The sequence below is a fragment of the Caretta caretta genome, chromosome 2 (genome assembly GCF_965140235.1).
Source record: "Caretta caretta isolate rCarCar2 chromosome 2, rCarCar1.hap1, whole genome shotgun sequence".
Classification (NCBI taxonomy): Eukaryota; Metazoa; Chordata; order Testudines; family Cheloniidae; genus Caretta; species Caretta caretta.
In genome coordinates this window covers 185820526-185844121 of record NC_134207.1, presented here as the reverse complement: position 1 = coordinate 185844121, position 23596 = coordinate 185820526, and the positions used below count along the sequence as shown (strand labels likewise).

Here is a 23596-nt window from a genome sequence, read left to right as displayed (position 1 = left end):
TAATAAGTTCTTCAAAATCTGTAAATTGAGTTTGTCACATTTCCCCTCTCCAAAATTAGGAGTCCAAAGAAATCTGGTTATTGCAACAATGTTTAATTCCCCACCACATCCAGAACTTCGAATCTGTAGTAGTATTTTTGAGGACTTGCTTTTACTGTTATGAAAATATATGGGCCATCTCAAGTGTTCTGTCAAAATACTGGGTTTGCTGGCTGTGGTAAGAGAATTCTTTATTAAACTTTGCCTGGTTTTGGGTCAAACAAGGAAGTTTGGGATATTGGAGGATATCTTCAGCAAAAATACAGTGTTGCTTCCAGCTAGGGTCAGCCTTAGAATGTTTTGTAACACAGTAATGACCTGTCAAAGGGCTGGAACTGTAGGTGGTGAATTATAATAGAAAGCTGAGGTGGGGCATAAAAATGGTGTCTGGGAAGCAAGGGCTAAGAAAAATGTAGTTTTGTGTTCTCCAACATCTTAAAATACCAATTTACTGCCCATTTAAAAAAAAAAATTCTCCTAAAAGTATAACAGCTGTAAAAAACATTAGATTTTTCATAGCTTGTTTCGTCAGTTATTCTTAGTTCAGACAGCCCTTTTTTGGGAGGTATGGAGTGATAACAGAGTACAGTCATCAGTATTTCAAAGGAGTGCAACTCTGATTTTGAAGTTTATTTGTAGTACCATTGCTAACGTGTCAGCCAGATATCGGGGCCCCATTTGTGAAAACACAGCAGACAGTTGCAATTCCAAAGAGCTTGTTCTCTAAGAAGATAAAACCATTCTAAGGGTGGAAGAAGGAAGAGATGGAGGCATGACTTGTCCAGAGTCACTCAGTAGGTCCCTGACCAATTTGGGGCTATAGAACCCCAATATCTAGAATTCCACCCATGCCTCTAGACTGAGAAGTGCCTTCTCTAATGTGCATGAGGAATACTTAAAGTAACATGAGAGAGGTGACAACTGGTCTGAAAGTTTGTATATAAATTCTGAAGAATTTTAATGTTGGAAAGCAGCAGGCAAAACATTAACTACTCAGTACTCCTGTCTTCTATAGCTGTATTGTCAGTACAAAAAAAATTGTGTAATATCACTTAAACTGTATTTCTCAAGATCTTTATCATAATGTGGAAAGCATAGGTAACTTTTCTGAAATTCATGTCAAACGTACACAGCTTTCTCTAGATGTGCATGTATTGTGGATGATGTACACATTAGACAAAAGGTATATGCTGTTTTGTCAACCTATACTTAAGACAATGAACTTGTACTGAAATTGATATATACATGTTCAATAGTTTGTAAATAGTTAACCTGGCAATTGAATCACCTCAGCAACAAAAAAAAAAAAAAAAAACAACCCTGCAGCCACTTCAATTTGTCTATTACCATGATTACGGATAGCATATATCTTCTGGGCCTTAAATGGTCTTATTCATAGAATCATTTTAAGAGACAATAGATTCAGAAAAGTCTGTTTAGGTAACCCAGTTTTAACGTTATTTGTATTTTGGAACTCTTCTCCCCAGACTGTTGTTGATACTTCTAACAGAGCTAATCCATTAATTTTCATGCTTCCTTCCCTGCTTCTTCAGTATTTACATGCATCTGTCTCTTATTATACCACCTCATTTCCTTTCTGATGGTAGCCCTCTAGGTAATTTTTCAGTCATGGTTTATTATACCATGCTGCTGTAATGCAAACTCAATTATGTACAACCATGAGAACCTTTTGTTTTTACTGCTTATTTCATATATCTCTAGCATTGCTGTAAGGCCACCTTAATTCCATGTCAGTAGTTTCATTTAGAAGTGTTGACTTTGCGGTGTCGGAACAGACCAATAGTCCATTTACACCAGTATCCTATTTGATCATGACCAGATGCTTCAGAGGAAGTTATTCATGTCCATAGAATGCCCATAACTATGGAATACAATACCATGACAGCAAACTTTTACCTTTATAACCTGCACCTGGAGGTTTAATAGTCTGTCTTCGCCAGTGATCTCCATGCTCTTAATATAATTCATATTAATCCTAACTTTCCTCTTCATTTGACTTAGGCCTGGTCTACACTACAGCGTTAGTTCGACATAGGGCAGCCTACGTTGACCTAATTATGGCAGTATACACTCTATAGCCTTGCTTCTGCCGCTGTAAGTGGCCAGCTACACTGACATAACTTTACTTCCACGAGAGGCATAGGGTTTATGTCTGTGTAGTTAAGGCGACACAGTGTCCCTTTAGACATTGCATTACTTATATCTATTGGCTGTCATTCTTGTCAATTTCATGGCTGCTGCCCAGGCACTTGGCTCCCTGGTCCACGCCGGGCGCACCTGTGCTTCTGGTGAGAAGTGAGGAGTAGAGAGCCAGGGGTGGCTGGGGTGGGAACCTGGGCTCCCGGCAGGGGGATTGATGCCTGGTGTCCAGTCAGCTGCCACCTTCCTAGTGAGGAGCCGAGAAGCCCGTTGCGTCTGCTCTGTTGCTGGCGGGGAGCTCAGCTGCTGGTGAAGAGCTGCCCATGGAGCTGAGAGCCCTGTCTCTCAGCCCTTCCCCCCCACCCCCTGCCCCTCTTAAGTTGGTGGAAGCACTCCTGGTGGTGATGCACACCATCAACAGAAGAAGGGCAGTGTGCACATGAACCACCGCAATAATTACAGCGGCGTAAGTCAACCCAACATGGGTTGACTTAAGTTTATAATGTAGACATACCCTCAGTTGAGTCCATTATATCTTCCATATTTATATACTCTTCTCCTTTATAGCTTTGGTTTATATCCTCTCAGTCAGCCTTGTTCAGCTGTCTTAGTACAGGTGGGATCTCGAGAGTTAACACCCATATTCTAAATTTTGTCCTTTCTGGCCTCTACATTGCTGTTAACTATAAAAGTAAGCTTGTTTCTCTGACATCTGTTTGTGCTGTACCTTTTCTATAAGCACAAGTTTGTTTGAAATACAGAAAGAATAATGTGTTCATTTTTGTTTTGGTTCAGTTTGCTAGTGGTGCCTTCCAACACATTAAAGACACGGTCTTGTCTGCATTGAATAGAGAGCCTACAGTGGACATCTCTCCAGATACAGTTGGAACCCTTAGTCTTATTATGTTGGCTCAAGCTCAAGAGGTTTTTTTCTTAAAAGCAACAAGAGGTATAACTTTACATTTTACAAATGTACTTAAGTGTTCTTCACAACTTCCACAAATGTTTTGATTTTTGACTTATTAATTTGATAAATGAAGTTTAGTATTATGTGGGCTTTTCAGGACTTCCTCATTCATCCCTGAACTGTTCTTTTCACTGTAATGGAAATACTGATTGTGTGAAAACTTAACATTTCTCTTTAATTCTTCCTCCTTCTGATACCCCTTGTCATAGTGAATATCAGTTGTCAGGTTGTGATTTTTATCAAGGAAAATTAAATTGAAAAACAGAATTCAAGTCATCCAGTAATCTAGTAAATAGTGCTCCATGCCACATGCAAAACCTTGGATAGATTTCCAGCATGAACATAGTCACTTCTCAGGCAGCATGCTCAGTCCTGGTAAGACTCAGGAAGAGAAAGAAGGGATGATGAAATGGTACATCTCACTTCTCAAAATGCTTCAGTGCCCTGAATCTACAGGAATGACGTTGTGCTAGCTTTTTTTAAAAAAATTGGATATTGCAGAGAGGCAGAGTTGAAGGAAAACAACTAATAACATCTTATGAGATACTGAAAATAATGTAAGTATCAGCTAGTAAACTGCAAAACTAAGTTTTTATAACATCTGTCAGGAATGTTCAAATGAAGAATTTACAGTGTTAAAGTATGTTGCTAGAGCAGACTCTGCTCACGTTGGATCTGCAGCACTTCCTTGCAGTGAGAAGCGGGGTGACCAGAATGGTGCTTCCCAAAAATAAGTAGGGATGCCTCTCAGTGTTGCTACACTCATGACTACTGACAGTATAACCTAGGGGTCTTGGGTGCATTGTGTAGAATACACCCAAAAACTTACCAGTACATTCTTCACTAAAGGTGAACAAACTATTTTTTCAATGTGGGGACTGAAATGGGGGAGGAAAGAGAATAATTGGTTTGAACCCAAACTGAATTTTTGGGTTTTCCTCTTGCTGAAACAAAAACTAAGTTTTGAGTCAAACAAAAAGTTTTGAAACTACTAAATCCTTTTTGGTTTTGGGTCATCAGGTGTTAAATTTTTTTTTGGGTGTCCTAAATTTCAAATCACAATGCGTTTCAAAAGTAAAAGTTGAAACAAAATGCTGTTGCAAAATGGTCTCTTTGCCAAATACAGCCTGTGAAAATATGCATATTTTTGTGCAATTTAATGTTTTCCCCCCAAAATTTTTCCCACCTATATTCCTGACCCACGTTTGAACCAAAATGTTCATGTATAATCTTCCTCCTGATCACAGGCAGCGACAAATCACATTGGGATTTGTAGGTCTTGGTGAGACTGACTTTCTTCCTGAGAAATCTGGTTTACAGGCATGGATTCCTTTCTGACCTCTGTACAGTAAAGATGTTGTCTTTCATGGTAGTTAGAGCGTTTGTCGGCAACCTCATACATAAAGGAGATTTTAACAAAGAACTGTCTGAAAAGTATCCAAGATGCATCATTATAATTTAAGCAATCATTCTTTCTATTATCAAAAAAAGAAAAGGAGTACTTGTGGCACCTTAGTGACTAACAAATTTATTTGAGCATAAGCTTTCGTGAGCTACAGCTCACTTCATCAAATGCAGTCAGTGGAAAATACAGGGGGGAGATTTATATACATAGAGAACATGAACCAGTGGGTGTTCTCATACACACTGTAATGAGAGTGATCGCTTAAGATGAGCTATTACCAGCAGGAGAGCGGGGATGGAGGGGGGAACCTTTTGTAGTGATAGTTAAGGTGGGCATTTCCAGCAGTTGATAAGAACGTCTGAGGAATGGGGGGGGGGGGGGGGCGAAGAATAAACATGGGGAAATAGTTTTACTTTGTATAATGACCGATCCACTCCCAGTCTCTATTCAAGCCTAAGTTAATTGTATCCAGTTTCTATTATGTGCTTTCTCTAAAACAAAGCGACAAAGTGAGTGACATAGTAGCTTTTTATTGGACCCTCTTCTGTTGGTGAGAGAGACAAGTTGGTCCAATAAAAGATATTACCTCACCCACCTTGTGTCTCTAATATTCTGGGACTGATAAAGCTATAACTGCACTGCATACAACATTGGTTCAAATAGATGTTCTAGCTAAATAATCTCATTAGAAGACCTCTGTGTAGCATTCACTTCCAACACAGCACTAAATGGAATTTAAACTAGCAATATTGCCTCTTTCAATTGCGATTTTAAACTTATTTGAATATTCTGAACTTGAAAACTTGGTCCGGAGCATGTCTACTTAATTGTATTCATAGCAATGCCCCTTCTGTCCCTAGTGGACATTGCTATGAAGCATTTTATTGTCAGAGCTGCACTGCCACCACATCCTGTGAGTGTGAATGTGCAGAGTCCTTCCGGAGCTCCACTTACAGGTAAGTAACCTTTCCTTTCATGATATAATGTTTTTTGTGTTTTTGTTGTTTTTAATTCCAGATAAAATGAAAGATGCTATCATAGCTAAACTGGCTAATCAAGCTGCAGATTATTATGGTGATGCTTTCAAACAGTGTCAATATAAGGACACTTTGCCCAAGGTTAGTAATGCTAATAAAAAAAATACAAAATACACTAACATAACTTTAGTTCAGAGTATTATATTCTATAAATGTCTCTAAGATGGTTTCTCAAGCATTTTTATGATCACACTTTTGTAGCAAGAGGGGGGGAAAAAACCCTGGGAATTCTTGAGTAACTGTAAGACTCCAGGAAAAAAACTTTCCAGTTCAAGTATTGTCAGCTGTCAGAAGCACACTTCAGTTTTCATTGAAAGCTAATCACTTTAGTATTAAAATAATTCTATTTTGAAATACTATTTTATTAAACTGTTACTTTGGGTTAGCTTGTGACAGCGTATTTAGGGATGGCTTGTTTAACATCTTACTAAATTTGTTTTTCAAACTAATGCTTTCTAATGGGGTTTAAAAGAACTATTATTTTTGTGGGTCTACTGATAATTTAAGTACTCTTGGGTCACTGTAAATGAAAACTTATTGCAGTGTTTTCTGTTGGATAATTGTTTTCTTATCCTTATTAATGGTCATGGGGGGAAAAAGTAGATGTTGAAGTGATAGTTCTACATCTAAAGTATGCTGGCTTGGTTAATGAAGTGGTCTAAATATTCTTTCATACTTTTTGAAAGTACTTTGTCTTGGGATCTTTGGTGTCCTCTCTACTATTCTTGCTAATGCATATTTGAATTTCTAATCTTTGTAAAGTAAATGTTGTGACTTCATGGCTTTAATTAAATGAAGTGCAATCCCCAAATCAACATTAAACAATTGAAATAATTTTACCAGAGCAATATTTTTATTTTGACTGAATTCAACCCATGCAGTCACATGTCTCTAACATTTACTTCTAATGTTTTAACCTATCTAAACCATTAATTGGGTGATTCTAATTTCCTTTTCTTCTTCCTTTTCCTTCCTGCATCCCATGTTGTCTGTGGTGGTTTATGTGGTTGGACTTTCCCCTGGTCAGTATTTTTATTTCCAGGAGGTGTTTCCTGTTCTGGCTGCAAAGCACTGCATTATGCAGGCCAATGCAGAGTATCACCAGTCTATCCTGGCAAAGCAGCAGAAGAAATTTGGTGAAGAAATTGGGAGACTACAGGTGGGTTGGGGCAGAACTCTTAAGAAATGTAGGAAGACTTTTTTTTTTTTAAATTTCTACCTATGACAAATCTAATATACTCTGAGTTGCAAAACTCAGATAGTTAAGATTGATAGGTTTCCTAAAAAAAAACCCCAAACCCCACACACTAAATACTTCTTGAAAAGTTCTTGGAACTTCTATATTGGAATGGTGAGAAATGTCTGTATTCCAAAGTATATGTTTCAGTCAGATCTTTGGAAGTTTTTTTCACGCCCCTGAACAAGAAAGTTGCAGCGCTGTAAAGTGGCAGTGTAGACAAGGCCTTAGTATAAACTGCAGAGGATTCATGATCCCAGTAATGACAGAACTGTATATAAGGTCAGTGAGTTTATTGCAAGGACTAATTGTGCTGATCCTTCTCAAAACCCTTCGACGGGGACTTTCCCTTAGTAGGCAGGGAGCTGCTAATGCTGAATCCTATGCCTTTGCAGTAACCTTAGTTGGCTAACTAAGACAATTGGCTGTTTTCTTATATATTGTTTGTGTTAAAGACATGGAGTGCTGCTGGGAAGAGGGCTCGGTGGAGAGACTATTTGAGTTGTAATTGTGTGTATTTTGATTTTTAGCATGCATCAGACTTGGTAAAAACAGTGGCATCTCGTTATGATGAATACATAAATGTAAAAGATTTGTCTGACAAAATCAACCGCGCTCTTACAGCTGCGAAGAAGGACAATGACTTCATTTATCATGACCGGGTTCCTGACTTGAAAGATCTAGATCCCATTGGCAAAGCCAGTCTTGTGAAATCTACCTCAGTTGTTGTCCCTATCAGCCAGAAGTTCACTGGTAAGCAAAATATTCAGAGAAGATTTAGAGGTGAAATGTATCTTACCTGTATATCATATTAATATGGGCTCCAAAGTTCAATCGTAGCTCTAAGTGATTTAGATGTACAATATTAAAGTTAATGTTCATTTTCCAATAGTGTTTTTTTTAAAGTGCTTGCTCATGTTGATTCCATTCTAGGTGTGTGCTTGTCCACATGCACAGTTCTCAGATTTTTGCCTTAGCGGGTATCCGTAGGGTCAGCTGTGGAGCCCTCTTTGGTGCTGCGTTAATGCGTTGGTATATTAGGCACTGCCAACCCTATGCCCTCTCAGTTCCTTCTTACTGCCCATGACGGTTGGTTGGAGTGCCTTGTCTTGCATCGCAAGAAGGTTAGGGGTTCTAACAGTCCACTGTTCTGTCTCCTTTGTTGTTAGTTGATAGATACTTAGTTAGACCTTAGTTGGAGTAGTTGTTTAGGAGTTGAGTCCTGGCTGGGACTTAAACTCTGAGCGGGGCATAGCCTGTTCTTCAGGCTTTAAGCCGTGTTAATCGTGCAGCTGGTCAATGCCCATTAGTGACCCCCAGGAGAGCTGTTTAAAGTGTTTGGGGGAATCCCACAGAAAGGACAAGTGCAGGATCTGCAAAAACTTTCACCCTTGAAATTAGAAGGAGCGAGTTATCCGCTTGAGGGCTCTCCTTATGGAGGCTGTGCTTTGTCCTATCTCGGAGCCCTCTCGATTGGACTCCACACCTGGTATGTCAGCATGCAGCACACCACCAGCACCAGAACCCTCCCAGTACTGTTCCACCTCCCCAGTACTGAAGAAGCGGTCGAAGTCAGTGGGCCCGGTGGCACTGCAGAAAAAGGGTACGTCGGGCAAAAGACCTGTGTCAAGCCATGTGCCCGCACTGAAGCTCCTTGGGCATACCACTAGAGTCAGAAGTCCTAGTCCAGCTAGGGATCTGAGTCATGGGAGTGGTAGGGGGTACTGGCCCCAGTAGGGTCATCTGTGCCTAAAGCAGGCCAACCAGCACTGCAGACACAAAGCCAAGCAACAGACCCCACCAAGGGTCCAGCATCTACGGGCAAGCCGGTTATGGGACCGCCCCCTAAAACAGCAGAGCATACCCGATCTCCAGACCACAGGTGTTGATCTCCATCACTGCGGCCTCGGTCCCTGATTAGAAGACACAGGTCCCTGATGCCAAGGTCTTCACCTACAAGGCATGGGATACCTGAGTCGCGACGCTGATCCCCGTACCCATGGTACCGTCTGGCCTCCCGCCAAAGTTCACCACAGCGCAGATCACCATCTCCTAGGTGGTCTCCCAGGCATCAATTCTGCCCCAGTGCAGGATCGTTCCTGGTCACAGCACCAGTCTCCGGCTCCCTGGTACAAACTTCGGGCAAGAACCAGTCCTGTCCTTCTCCTTACTGGTTGCTGATGAGCATCATTCAGCAGACTTGGGTATCTACAGCTCCTCCCTGGTCACCAAAAAGGCAATGGTCCAAGCTTGAAGGGGAGTTCAGCCCTTCGCCTATAAAAGGCAAATAGCCACCGGCCTCTGAGACTGGGGTGGCTTCTGCAGCAGCGGTGTGGAGGCAGGGTCAATGGCCCACTCAGTGGCAGTACTGGAACCCTTGGAGTTTACCTGTTATGCTGGTCCCGTGCTCCCACCATTCCTCCCAGGTCGCATCGGACAAGCTGCCCTGGCATGGCCGGCATCCAAGTTGGAGCATGGTGCCGAAACCCACGCCGGGCAACACAGCAGGCCCTGATGCCCAAGGAGCTGTCCCCAGTGAGCGAGGGGAAGACGCCCCTCCCCCTGTTGTGCAGGATCTTGATTGTCTCTGGATGAAGTGGTGGCAGGCCCCTTGCAAACGAGCATCTCCCTTGACAACTTCAAGGAGCACCAGGCCAGGCTCAAGGAGGACTTGGAGGTCAAGGAGCTAGCGGAGGAGTCCAACCTCTTTAATGTTATTCCCTCCTCCACCTCGGCCCAGGTCACAGGGCCCATCCACCCAGGGGTCCTTAAAATTGCCAAGTCTGTGTGGTAAACACCCTCCTCCATTCCGCCTACCTCTAAAAGGCAGAAGAGAAGTACTGTGTCCCTGCAAAGGGGTTTGAGTACCTGTCACCCTCCAGCGGGATCCCTGGTCGTGTCCACCATCAGTGAAAAGGCCAGGCAGGGCTAGGTGAGCAGCACACCGAAAAATAGATGCCAAGAGGCTGGACTTGTTTGGCAGGAAAATTTATTTGGCCAGCCTGCAATTTTGGGTGTCTAACCAACAGGCCCTGCTAGGCAGGTACAACTTCAACCTGTGGAACTCCATCAGCAAGTTTTTAAGGAGGGCCTCCCACAGGACTGTGGCCAGGAGTTTGCCGCCTTGGTGGACAAGGGCAAAGCAGTGGTGAGAGACTCCCTCCAGATGGCCTCGGATGCTACGGACTTGGCGGCCAGGATAGTCGCCTCTGTGGTGGCCATGAGGCGCCGTCCTCTGGGCTGTCCCCGGAGATGCAGACTACCCTTCAGGACCTTCCATTTGAGGGACCAAGGCTCTTTTCAGAGCTGACTGTTGCACAGCTCCATGGTCTTAAACACTTCTTCATTCCTTGGGCCTTCACACCACTCAGCAGGCTAGAAAGCCTTTCTGTCCACCTTCATCAAGGCCCTGGGTTGTCCCTGGTACAGCTCCTACAGAAAGAAGGACCGAGACAAAGGATTTAAACTGCATCACCCTTCATCTTCCCGTTCTTCCAGCGGCCAAGAAAGCCAGAAGCAGGCGTCTTGAGGACAGCGCCCCAGTCACTTTCCATGATCCACTCCCCTGCTCTTTCCTCAATCACCTGCACCCCTTCCAGTGAGCTTGGTTGCGGCTGATCTCGGACCGTTGGGTGCTTGACATATCATCTTCAGGCTACACCCTGTAGTTCGTGGCCAACCCTCCCTTCCACCCCACCCCCTTGCACATCAGGGGCCCCATTCTATCATGGGACCTGAATCTTGTGCTGTCACAGCTCACGGGACCCCCCCTTTGAGCCTCTGGCTTCCTGCTTTCTCCTATCCTGAAAGGTTGCATTCCTAGTTGCAATAATATCCGCCCGCCAGGCCTCCGAGATTAGGGTGCTTACCTCGGAACCACCCTATACAGTCTTCTACAAAGACAAGTTGACACAATTGTTCGTTGTCGTGGCCGACAGGATGAAAAGTTGTCCAGTGTCTGCTCAAATTTCTTCTTGGATCACTGCCTGCATTCGCTGCTGTTACGATCAGGCAAAGATGCCACTTCTGGTGATTGTAACTGCCCATTCAACTAGGACGCAAGCCTCCTTAGCAGCTTTCCTAGCCCAAGTGCCTATCCAGGATGTCCGTCCACACGTTCACGTCCCATTATGCACTTACGCAACAGGCCCGGGATGATTCTGGTTTTGGTAGAGCAGTACTGCAAGCCGGTAGACTGTGAACTCCGAGCCCACCTCTGAGGATACTGCTTGTGAGTCTCCTAGAATGGAATCGACATGAGCAAGCTCTTGAACGAAAAGGTAGGTAATTGCTTTTTCTAACTGTTCAAGATTCGTTGCTCGTGTCCATTTCATTACCTGCCCTCCTACCCCTCTTGTCAGAATTGCTGGCAAGAAGGAACTGAGGGGGCGTAGGATCGGTAGCGCCTAATATACCAGTGCATGAGCGTGGCACTCAAAGGTGCAACAGCCAACCCTATGGATACCGCTAAGGCAAAAATCTCCAACTGTGCACGTGGGCGCGCACACCTAGAATGGAATGGACATGAGCAATACATCTCTAAGAACAACAGTTAAGCAAAGGTTGTATTGTGCCTTAAGCCATTGGTTTTAGTGTCAAAAAGATTACTCACAGGCCCCTGTAAAGGGTAAATCTGCAATTTCAATTTAGTTATTCAAATCTGCGCTAGTTCTATCTCAAAATGTTTGAATGAAGCACAATCTGGTCTCTGAAGGAGTTTTGTTGAAGAGCTCTTATACTGATTTAACTAGAAGACAGCCCCTACTGTTAATCTTACAGCTTGCCTAACACAATATGTTGAAATCCTATGCAATCCTCTACCATGAGTCTTAAGTGATAAATCTGAAGTTGCAAGTTTTGAATGTTGGTACCAGGCCTATGGAGATGTTAACTTTCCTCAGTGGTATTTCCCACTCCGTTTAGAAACTTGGATTTGTGAAATTTCTCTAAGGATACAGCAAAAGATATAAAGAAGCTGCATGTTTTTTGGTCACCTTTATAGTTGCATTAAAATAATTATACTGCCTTAATCACAGATTTGTTTGAGAAGATGGTTCCTTTGGCAGTGCAGCAGTCTCTGAGCCTCTACAACCAGAGAAAGGCAGACTTGGTAAATAGATCCATAGCCCAGATGAGAGAAGCCACCAATCTGGCAAATGGGTGAGTATTGGTTATTCAGACTTCTAATGTTTTACAAAACATTTTTTAATCATGTCTGTCTGTCTGTAATAATCAAAACCTTACTTTTATCCACTTCAGTGAAGATTTATTTAAGTATTTTGTTCAGATTTTTTAAATCTCTGGTTTAGACAAAAATTAGGTGATGGAGGGGAATATGTGAATACTAATTTAAAATAAAGTTCCAGTCACGCAAAGTTATTAATCACTTCTAATTTCTGTTGGCTCAGCACTTCACAGTAAGCATCTGACAGGACTGGGCCAGTAAATACTGTAATAGTTAGACTTATTCTGTTGTAGGAGGTAAACCAGGTTGCCACTCAATAGGGCTTGGAAATTTTACCAGATACCTAATAGTCAGAATACTAAAATCCCATTAGCCACATATGGATACAAAAAGATTGAGGGCTCCACTGTTTTAGGGGCAACATCCAGGTGTGAAGCCACTTCCTTCCCCTCCTAAGCTTTGGGAAATGGAAGGTTACTGAGTTTCTGCCATAGTGCTGTCCTTACATTCTGTTTGTGCGCACCATTGATTTTGTATTTGTCTTGTTAGTAGGTGTCTTGTAAACTGAAGCCCCCACCCACCATCTGTGGCTGTTAAGAGGAACATTCTCTCTCTCTCTCTCTCTCTCTCATCCTTGTCACCTCAAAGACTCCTAGTGGCAGCTCTGTGCTATATGGCTTGGCTGAAGAGGGATATAGCAGTAGGGACACCTTAATTTTTGCATTAACCAGAGAACCACTTTTTCTGATTGCTGCAAGGCGGGAGTCTCCAATACATTATCCCTTTCCCAAATCTGTGTTTGGTAAACCTCCCCATTAAATAGTTCCAGTGTGTCTGTCTCTGCTTCTGTTTTCCAGAGCAAAGTTGAAGTGAAATTGACCTAATTCTTTAGTCTCCCTACTTCCTGCAGGCATCTGAATCACAGTAGTGATTGGCAAGCACTCTGCAGTAGTTTGGCAAAACTATGAGAAGCATCAGAGTCATTAGCATTTTTTCTCTGCAGACATAAGAAAAGAGCAGTTTTACATTTAACTCATGGTTTTAAAGGCCTTCTTCGTGAACAAAGCATGAGACTAAAGATTTCATTTTTTTTAAAATTAAACTTAGGTTCTTAGAGGCTGATGTTGCTTGCTCAGGGAAAGTCCCTACTATTCCCCTGCATAAATTAATATTTCAAGCCCTTGAATATTGTTTCAAGGCATTGAAACAAGAATTTGCCTTAAAAAGTAAATATAAGTTAAATATAAAGCCAAGGTTGTGGATGAAAGTAGATAAACAGTTTGTGTTCAAAACTGTTGAATATTGCTTAAAATGGCTTTATAAGCACTAAAATACAAAGGAAAAATGATAGACAAGTTAAGTTACCTTCTTAAAAATGTTAAAACTATTGCTTTTTTGGGTAAGTATGTTCTTTGAATAATCTTTAAACTTTTCCAGTTTTTAAATTGTTATCCAAGATTACATTATGCTCCTGTTTCCTTTATTTTCTTGTTCGTATGGCCTGTTTAATTTGGATACCAAAATTATTCTTTTGATGCTGTGATTTTTGTGGTGTACTAATTGTAATGCAATACGTGGACCTTCTCAGAGTATTGGCTTCTCTCAATCTGCCTGCTGCCATTGAAGATGTGTCTGGTGATAGTGTTCCTCAGTCTATTCTGCAGAAGTCTAAGTCTGTTGTTGAACAGGGAGGCATCCAGACCATTGATCAGCTGATCAAAGATCTACCAGAACTGCTACAGAGAAACAGAGAGATCTTAGATGAAGTAAGCTTGGAAACAACTGAAATAGTCTTTAAAATGTGCAACTTTATGAATCTAACTCGGCTTCTTTAAATAGTAAAGCGTGCATGTTCTAATAGTTAAAAAAAATTAACTTGCATTTGTCTAAAGTAATTTGTCACTTTAGTGACAAAAGCGCTTGATTTTGTGAAGGTTTTAGCTGTTAAGTGTGAAGTCCAAAGATGTGCTTGGAGGTTGGTAGACACTTTATCTGCAATTGTCCTGTGTCAAGGTGGTATTGTCTTGACAGATTTTTTTCAGTTTGAGATTATGGTGGGGAGGGAAACTGGTAAAAGTAAGAACATGATTCCTATTATAGTCACTACTACTACTGCTACTTCAAGTAGTGTCTCTATGGGTGCTCCATTCTAGGGGCTCTTGCACCCAGTGTGCCTCAGATCGGAGATTTTAGGTAGCTGTGTCTGTTCAACCCTACGCATGCTCTCCCCAGAGCCTCATGCCCTGCACCAAGGGTATATAGAGCTGCGTGGGCAAACCACCCTCATTCCTTCTCAGCTGCCTCAGCCTGAGACAGAGCCTCAGAGTCAAAGGTGAGCTTAACTCAGCTGTATTTTTCCTGATTCTTAAAGCGTTAGCTCTTAGTTTCCTTTGTTAGCTAACTATAGTAATTCTTACTGTTTAAAAAAAAAAATCTTTAGAAATTTTTTTACTTATGTTTTTAGCATAAGGACCATTGTCCCTTCACCTATTTTTCTGTGTTTCTTCGCCTCAGGGGAACTGAAATTCTGGGAGGGTCTTCCCAGTTCTCCTGGGTTTAAACATTGCCTTTTTTGCCAAGAGGCTATCCTGGTCCATGATGGATACTCCTAGTGTGTCCACTGCCTTATGGAGTCGCACTTCCCTACAAAGTGTAATTTCTGCCTGAAATTAAAGTTGAGGACAAGAAAGAACTGGGAACTTAAACTATGCCGTTTTATGATGGAGGGTTTGTGCCAACCAGCTTCTGACCCCAGGCAGCGGCCCCTGCTGTACAACAGTCTCCGAACAGGTCGGCTTGATGCAGCAGTCCCCATGAGAATCAAGAGGAAGACTCTGGAATCCTCTCAAAAAGACCCTAGAAAGCAATCTTCAAGTCCTATGGTAGAGAATCTATCTCAAAGACAGTATCCCATTCAAACACCTGTTTCGCCACCTACTGATATCCAACTCAGTACCCACGAGTCTGCAGGTTCCTCAAGTACCATGACCATCAGCAAGGGACTAAGGATTCTGGCTCTTGAAGATCAGGACTATCAAGTCAGAGCAATAGAGAGAAGACCAGCTCTTCTACATCTGTACCAACTGAGTCTACAAGGATCTCAGTACCCAGCACTTTGGTTCTGCAAAAGACCAAACTGACACCTACTGATCATTCAGTACCGTAGGTGCCTTCTGCCACTGTTACCGCTACTCACCTTGCCTCATCAGTACCACCCACTGTTCCAATATGCAACAGTTTTGATTTCCGTGGACTTGGCAGTAACAGAAAAGCCTGAATCTCTCCTGATGAGTTCTTGGTACTGACCATCTCTTGTTCCCTGGAGATTTGCCTAGTTCTGACAGGCCTATCTCCACCTATCTCTGACTGCTCCACCTCTACCAAGTGAGGAGGGACCTGTAAGAGGTGGACAAAAAATATTGCATTCCCTCCGAGGACTCTGAATTTTTATTTTTGCATACATTCCCCCAACTCCCTTTTGGTTGACGTTGTGCACGAACATGGCAGACAGAACCATGTTAAATCGATTCCATATGATAAAAATTTAAAGTATCTTGATTTTTTTTTTGGCCATAAGTCATGCTCATAGGATACCTAACAACTTAGATTTGTCAATTATCAAGCCCTCCTGGTGAAATGCAGACATCCTAACTATTCAAAGTTGAATACCTTTATTGAGCATCTTCTAACAGGCAGAGGGAGTAGTTCAGGTGATCATCATTGCGGGCCAACTGTGCTCACAAGAACATCTCTGCAGGCCTTTTTGGACACCACTGGTAGAGCCTTCTAGATTCAGCCCTTGGGTTTTTCAAGGAAAGTCCAAAATGTAGTTGAGGACCTTTCTTTTGATGGTTCAGAGTTGTTTGCAGAAAAAAAACAGATGAATCCCTGCATACTTTGACTCTAGAGCCACCTTGTGCTTTTTGGGAATGTACACCCTTGCACAAAAAATTTCATTGAGTCCTAGACTGCACAGAGGTCTCATCCCACCCAGTTTCCTGCCTCCCAGAGACATTACAAACCCCAGTGTAAATGACAACACTCCAGAAGAAGAGACCAGTGGCTTGTCAAACATCGACCTCACAACCCACAACTCTGAAACACCAATTTGGATGGGTTAGTTGAGGTACTGAGTTACCATACCCATTCTTATCTGCTGCAACAGTCTGCATGTCTCCCTTGCTCTGGAGACTGCTTTTCTCATTTCTGTCAGAACTGGGAACATATCACTATGGACAAATGGGTGTTGGAGATCATTTCAACAGGATAATCCATTCACCTTGCCTCCCTCCTTTTCCCATCACTCTTCAGGGAGCCCTCTCATGACCGCCTTTTGCAACAGGAAATCAATTGTCCGGAATCTAAGTGCCAAAGAGCCAACAGATGGGTAGGGGATTTTACTCCAGGTACTTTGTGGTTCCGAAAAAGAATAGCAGTTGGAGAACTATTCTAGATCTAATGTTACTCACAGATTTATAAAAGATTCAGAGGTTCAAAATGGTAACTCTTGTAGCAGTGTCATCATTGGACGAAGAGGATTGGTTCTTAGCCATTGACTTTCAAGAAGTTTACTTCCATATAGCGATCCATCCCTCCTACGCTCAAGAGCACTTAAAAACATGATGCTCCCATTCAGTCTCTTGTCTGCACCCACAGTGTTTTCCGAAGTTCTTTCTGTGATTGCGGCTCATCTTCACAAACAAGGAACTCTAATTTTCCCATACCTTGACAATTGGTTGCTCAAAGGATGGTCCTTCAACAGAGCTTTAGTGGCCACCCAGAGGGCAGTACATCTATTTCTCAGACTACAATTAAACATTCAAAAGTCCACCTTAGCTCTAGTACAAAGTCTGGAGCTCATAAGAGTTGACCTCGATACAGTTGTGGCTGAAGCACTGCTCCCTTCACACAGGTTCATAACCCTACCTAGTTTAGTCACTGTAGTCCAAGTTAGCCCTCAGACGTTGGCCAGAAATTGTCTTCAATTATTGGGACAAATAGCAACTGGCACCTTGGTAATGGATCACTCGAAACTTCACATGCGCTGCCTCCAAGGGAGTCTCAGAACTGTTTTCTCACCAAGCAAACAAAGTTTAAACAAACTACTGTCCATGCCTTTGGTAGTCAAAAAAAAAATCCCTCTTCTGGTGGAGGAACACACTGTTTTGCACGGGGTACCCTTTGCTCAACCATTTCAGTCAGTAATAACAGATGCATCCCTCCTGCGATGAGGAGGGCTCACCTAGACACACTCACTGTTGAAGGTGGTGGTCTCTTGAGTCCACCTTACATATCAGCTTGCTTGAACTTTAGAGCAGGCCTGTATCCATTCCATCACACTTATTTGGGGCAAATACATAAAGATAATGACAGACAACGTGTAATGCATGTTTTACATAAACTGCCAAGGGGGAATAAGATCACATTCCCTTGCACTGAAACAGTGAGACTTTGGAATTGGTGCAAACGAAACTAGATCAATGTCAGTAGCTTACATTCTGGATATACAAAACACCACTGCAGATGCTTCTTGCAAGATTACAAGTGGGAGATGGATTTCACTATACTTCCCTGCATACTTCAATGTTGGGGTGTCCCACAGATAGAACTTGTCACCACAGCCAAGAAGTAGTCCCAGTTCTGCTTGAGAAATGGTCTGGGTCACCACTTCCTGGGAGATGCCTTTCTTCTTTGAAGTACAGGCTTTCTGTTTGCATTTCCCATGCTGTTCAAGATAAAGAAAAACAAAGCCAAGGTTATTCTTGTAGTTCCAACATGGCCAAGACAAATGTGGTTGCCTTACCTCACTCAGCGTGTTGTTGTTTTTGTCAACTAATCACTCTCCGGACCGTCTCCCATCTCCTCTCTCAGGATGCCAATCAAATCAGTCAGCTCAACCTTGCAGTTCTTCAGTTCAAGGCATGGCTTGTAGATGGGTTGCAGGGCAGGGTTAGAAACAAACTGTTCTGAGGGTGAAGAGAGTGCTGCTACATAGCAGCAAACAATCTACAACGTGACATGTATAACAAAAGTGGATTATATTCAAACACTGGTGTGACCTGAAACATCTTTCAACTACATTATTTCCATTATTGTTTTGTAATAGTTTACATTTCAGAGCTAAAAGTGATTAGGATTGTCTTTAAGCTCTGAAAAATAGCATTTGGCAGCTGTTATGACCTTCCAACATATGGTAGTTTTTTCAGTCTTCGTTTATCCTACAAGGTTTCTTAAGGGACTGGAAATCTCTCCCACAAATCAGATGCCCTATACTGGAATGGAACCTAACTTGGCACTCTGATGTCTTATAAGGCCTCCCTTTGAACTTATGGTCACCTGCTCACTTTTACACCTGTTTATGAAAGCTGCATTTCTAGTAGCCATGACTTCTGAAGAATGGGTGAGATGGAGCTCTCATGGCATTTCCGCCCCCTCCCCCCCCCGCAACAGAATAAAGTCACACTGCAGCCGCATCCCAAGTTCATGACGAAGGTATCTTTGATCTTCCACATAAATCAACTGTTCATCAACTTCCAGTTTTCTTCCCTAAGCCACACCAGTATAAAGGAGATGCGACATTTACATACTCTGTCAGGAAGGCATTAGCCTTTTACTTAGACAGGATTAAGCCCTTTAGGAAATCTCCCAGATTTGTCTCCATTGCGGGTGGAACTAAATGATCTCCAATTTCCAAGCAAAGACTCTAGATGGATATCTGGCTGCCTTACCTTCTGCTATCAGTCTTAGGATCTTCAACCTTCCTCTAGATTAACTCACTCCACAAGATCTCTCTCTACTTCAGTAGCAGTTCTTAAGAATGTTCCCATCACAGAAATATGTAGAGTTGTACATTCATTCATAGTTTTGCTGAATACTGTGCAGTCACTCATGCCTCATCCTCTGATGCCATATTTGGCTCTACTATTCTTTCTTCAATCTTAGACTTGACTTCAAAGCCCCACCCTTCCACAGAGGGTACTGCTCCATAGTCACTTAGAGTGGAGCACCCACAGGGACACTACTCGAAGAAGAAAAGAAGCTTACTCTGTGCAGTAACTGTAGTTATTCGAGATGTCCCCCATGGATGCTCCCCTGCCCGCCCTCTTCCGCTCTGCTTCAGAGCTCTTCAACGAGCTCCATAGTAGAGAAGGAACTGAGGGCAGTTTGCCTGCGCAGCTGCATATAGCCTTGGTGCAGGGCACGAAACTGCGGGGGATGTATGTGCAGGCCACGTGGACGCTGCTACCTAAAATCTCTGATCTGAGGTACATGGAGCGGAAGTACACCTTGAGTGGAGTACCCATAGTGGGATACATCTCGAAGAACCACAGTTACTGCCCAGGGTGAGTAACCTCTTTTGGCTTTTATTCACTGAAATAACTGTTGGACTGTTAGGTTTAGTAAGTCTTTTTTTCAACTTTATTCTAGGTTCTAAAATTTATCTTTACAATTTATAGTTGTAAAGCCATTTCATAGTTAGGAAAAATTATATTGCATGTAACACGTTTTTAATTCTTTAAGTCACTAAGATTATTGGGTGAAGAGGAAGCCACAGACAATGATCTAAGAACAAAATTCAAAGAGCGTTGGCAAAGAACACCATCCAGTGAACTCTACAAACCTTTGAGGGCAGGTAAATCTCACCTTTTCACTTCTCTGGTCCTGGGACTGCTAGTTCCAACAAGATCAATTCAGTTGAAGAAAGGTCTGTCTGCTCTCATTACTCCACTAGGACCAAGATTGGGGGTGTAGCCATAGGAGCCTCTTTGCTGGTTCTGTGCCACCAGAGGATTGATTTTCCTCACCCCCCCCCCCCCCCCCCCACTCTCTTTGCACAACGTTAATTCATAGAGCCCTGCAAATCTGCGGATATCCACTTTATCTCCGTGGATCATTTTTGTGGATCAGATGCTGATGCAAATTTTGTATCCACACAAGGCGCTATTAATTATCTGTCTGTATGTGCTAGTTGTATAGCCAGATCCCACTAGCGGTGTGAAGAGGCTGGCCTTCTGACAGAATATCTGGCTTATTGTGTCACTTGCATAGTCTGTACTCTTGAGTATAACGGACTTCATGTTTCAGGTTTTAATAACTGTTTGCTGCTTTTTATTAAGTTTAGGATGCATTATAAAAAGTCACTTGTTGCCCTTTTCTGAAGGAATTTTGTCAGTAAAAATCCAATTTTTAAACAGCTGTTCCTTACACTGCACTTATCACCCATCACCATGTACTGAGTCCTGATTTGTATTATTTTGGAACTTTGAACTGACATGCAAGCTTTAAAATTTGATGTGCAGTTCACACCACAGAACTTTTTGATGTGCTTTCTTAGTAATTCCTTAAATAATCAACAAATGGGGATTTTAATTTAGATATTTTAAACGTTCATTGCATGAACAGGACTTCTGTTTGAATGTTGTTCTGTGAAAACTTATAATGAATTGCTGATAGGTACAAATGTTGCTGTAGTATAAGACTTGGATTAACTCACGGCTTTGTAGTAGTCTAAATATTTCCTTTGTTTTATTGCCAGAGGGAGCCAATTTCAGTAATATTTTGGATAAAGCTATACAGGCAGATGGACATGTTAAAGAACGCTATCAAACTCATCGGGATACAATTTCACTTCTTTGTAAACCAGAGCCAGAATTGAATGCAGCCATTCCTTCTGCCAATCCAGCAAAAACGATGCAGGGAAGTGAGGTAAGGCAAGAAAATTGAAGGTTGCACATTAGTGGCTACACTGAATGGCAGTGCATTGGGACAACAGTTATTTAGAGACTGTCTATAGTTTCTTAAAGGGGAAAAAAAAAGTGGATCTATACGAAACTAAATCGACAATTATCTCAACAACATTTAGAATAAGTTACCTTGCACAGGATAACACTGGTATGGTGTACGAAACTGCACTATTTTACAGTATTTGGGGTTCCCCTTAAGGGTTAGGAAAAGGGACTGCTAGAACTGACCTGCTTCCTTCCCAGACTAATTCCTCTCTAGAGTGTAAAAGGAAGTTAAACAGCTGGTACTAAAATCAAGGAAGTTTTGCTCCCAGAAAGGACTACAGAAATTATCTTCTAGTAACCTGCGGATCTCATTTTTATTTTGCTCACTCTTTTTTGTTTACCTAAAATCAAAAGTTCCAAAAGTGATCTGTTTGACAGCATGTGGGAACAGAGGTGATCCACAGTATGTTTATTAAGATGACCATGGTATGGAAACACTTGAGAGCCCCCAACATAAAGTATTAAGCAATTGGATTAATTCTATTTCCAGAATAGCCATATTTCAACTGTATCAATATGATCAGTTGCCTACTATGGAGCAGTTTGAATGCAGTATGTGTGACAGCATTTTTGCAAATGTTTGCTGCTATTTGATAGATCCTTAAAAATCCTTCCTAGTACTTTGATATTTATGTTTAAAGGAGAATGTTGCTTTAAATATACAAAGAAACAAAAATATTAAAGTATTCTGTCCTGGTAGCTCATGCTTTGAAAGTAAAACCTCATTCAATACATAATGTCCATGTAATCTGATATTACTCTCATGGCTGTAGTGTCATAACTTAAATTTAATATGCTATGGAATAACTAAGGTTGTTAGTCAAGCCATTTGATCCATGTTGAAATTCTCACTCCTGTCAATCATGGAGAAGACTTCTAAAGGAAAATGAAGTATTGCACAAGTGAACTGGCTTCCCCCATTAACTGGATATAGTAGCGAAAGTTGTTTCAGAATGTAAACTGAATATCAGAGGTCACCAATATTGAATAATCTGTGAGAAATGCAAGATGAGTAATGGAGTACAGCTTGCCAAAATTGCTTCAAAACTAAGTCCAAATATTAACTTAATTTAATTTTTTCATAGGTTGTTACTGTCTTAAGATCTCTACTAGCTCGCCTGGATGAGGTGAAGAAGGAGAGAGAACAACTTGAGAACGACCTAAAATCTGTAAATTTTGACATGACAAGCAAATTTCTGACTGCACTTGCACAGGATGGTGCTATAAATGAGGAAGCCATCTCTGTCACCGAATTGGACCGGATATATGGAAGTTTAACACACAAAGTGCAAGAGACCCTGAAAAAGCAGGATGAACTTCTCAAAGACATTCAGGTACAAAACATTAACAGTAGGTTTCTCCGTGTGACTTTTTTTTTATAAACTTGGCAGTACTAGCTCATTTGCTTTCCCAGACCCACAGGACCTTCTCAGATAGCAGGACCGCAGATACCTTAACCTTTTATTCTTCGCTCTTTCCTGCTCAGGACTCCCACTATGCTGGAATAATAGCTGATCAAGTGATCTTTGACTGATAAATAGTTCCCAATGAGAATGGGGGAAAAATATAGGTGTTTTCCAGCAGCCTGTGCCACAGGTTTCCGTTGCGAACTCTTCAAGGCCTTCCCTTGCTCCAGTTCAGCAGCATTGTGATGGCTCCTTAAAGGAAGAAGCCTACTGTAACAGGGCTGTTCTGCCTCTACTGTCACTTACACTGTCTCATCCTATCTGGTAAGAGAGACACATTTGGGCTCTGAGGTACAGCTCACCCCTTCTAACCAGCAGCTATAGTTAGACACTTCATCATCAGACTCTTGAAGCCCACCAAGGTATAAAGTTGCACCAGTCATATGCAAATTAGAGTTTATAACTTTCAAACTGTAATTCACTCTGACAATTCCATCCTAGTTTCATACATCAAAAAGCAGGTGGTGCCGGAAGCAGAACTGGTAAAACAAGCAGAAGGAAACATGTCTCTCGAGCCCGTGACAGTTGTTTTCTTGACTACAGGACTAAGTGTCCTGTAATAAGAATTGTGAACCAATTCATAGGCTCTAGGGATGGAATTAATGATGGAAAGGGTAAACATCTGAAACTTTGTCCAATGGATGAATATATTGAGAGGTCTGAAGTCCAGTATTGGACACCAACTTCTGTTCTCCTTTTTGGAATGAGGAAGTATTGGGAATAGAGCCCTCAGTTGCAGTACTCTGGAGGCACCATGTTGATTGCAGCCGCTGAAGGAGAGAATCTGTCTCTGCCTGCATCAGGGTGTTATCAGAAGGGTTCATTAAGAAGAATGAGGTCAGTTGTGCGCAGTGGACATCATTATCAATTCAGAGTTTGACCTTTTGATCTCAACTTCCTCAAGGATGGTTGCCAGTTGTCTCAGGAGTGTTGCTACTACCTGAGAGGCAAGACTTTCAAATAATACCCCTATTTTGATGCTTGAGTTTTGAGATCACTCTGCTCACCAAGTTGTCAGAGATTCACAGTGGTGTTCACTTCTCTGTCCATCTAGGTCTCCTAATCAGCTAGAAGTCCATTCTTCCCCCCCCCCCCCCCCCCATCTCAATCTACAGTTTATAAGGGCAGAGTTGGATTCTGTATCAGTCAGTACATACCTTCCTCAGGACAGGCTGTGCACCGTGACTCATATTTCAAACTTATGTACACAACGAAAGACCTCAGTGAAAGTGTGCCTAAGCATTCTGGCTCACATGACAACTTGTACTTCCATGACTCCATATGCAAGATGGCACCTCTGCCCTCTTCAGG

General features: G+C 42.1%; 1 protein-coding gene across 2 annotated transcripts in view; it reads left to right on the top strand.

The window, feature by feature from the left end:
• Window positions 1-23596, top strand: part of PDCD6IP (programmed cell death 6 interacting protein) — a 50231-nt gene that overhangs the window by 12675 nt on the left and 13960 nt on the right. The window contains exons 5-13 of one of the 2 annotated variants that reach the window (XM_048838948.2): window positions 2995-3148; window positions 5589-5689; window positions 6636-6767; window positions 7376-7598; window positions 11882-12005; window positions 13619-13796; window positions 19552-19663; window positions 20567-20736; window positions 21905-22153. In XM_048838948.2, coding sequence (XP_048694905.2) covers window positions 2995-3148; window positions 5589-5689; window positions 6636-6767; window positions 7376-7598; window positions 11882-12005; window positions 13619-13796; window positions 19552-19663; window positions 20567-20736; window positions 21905-22153 — 1443 coding nt within the window. The remainder of the gene's footprint in view (window positions 1-2994; window positions 3149-5588; window positions 5690-6635; window positions 6768-7375; window positions 7599-11881; window positions 12006-13618; window positions 13797-19551; window positions 19664-20566; window positions 20737-21904; window positions 22154-23596) is intronic. The other variant, XM_048838949.2, reaches the window with a different exon arrangement.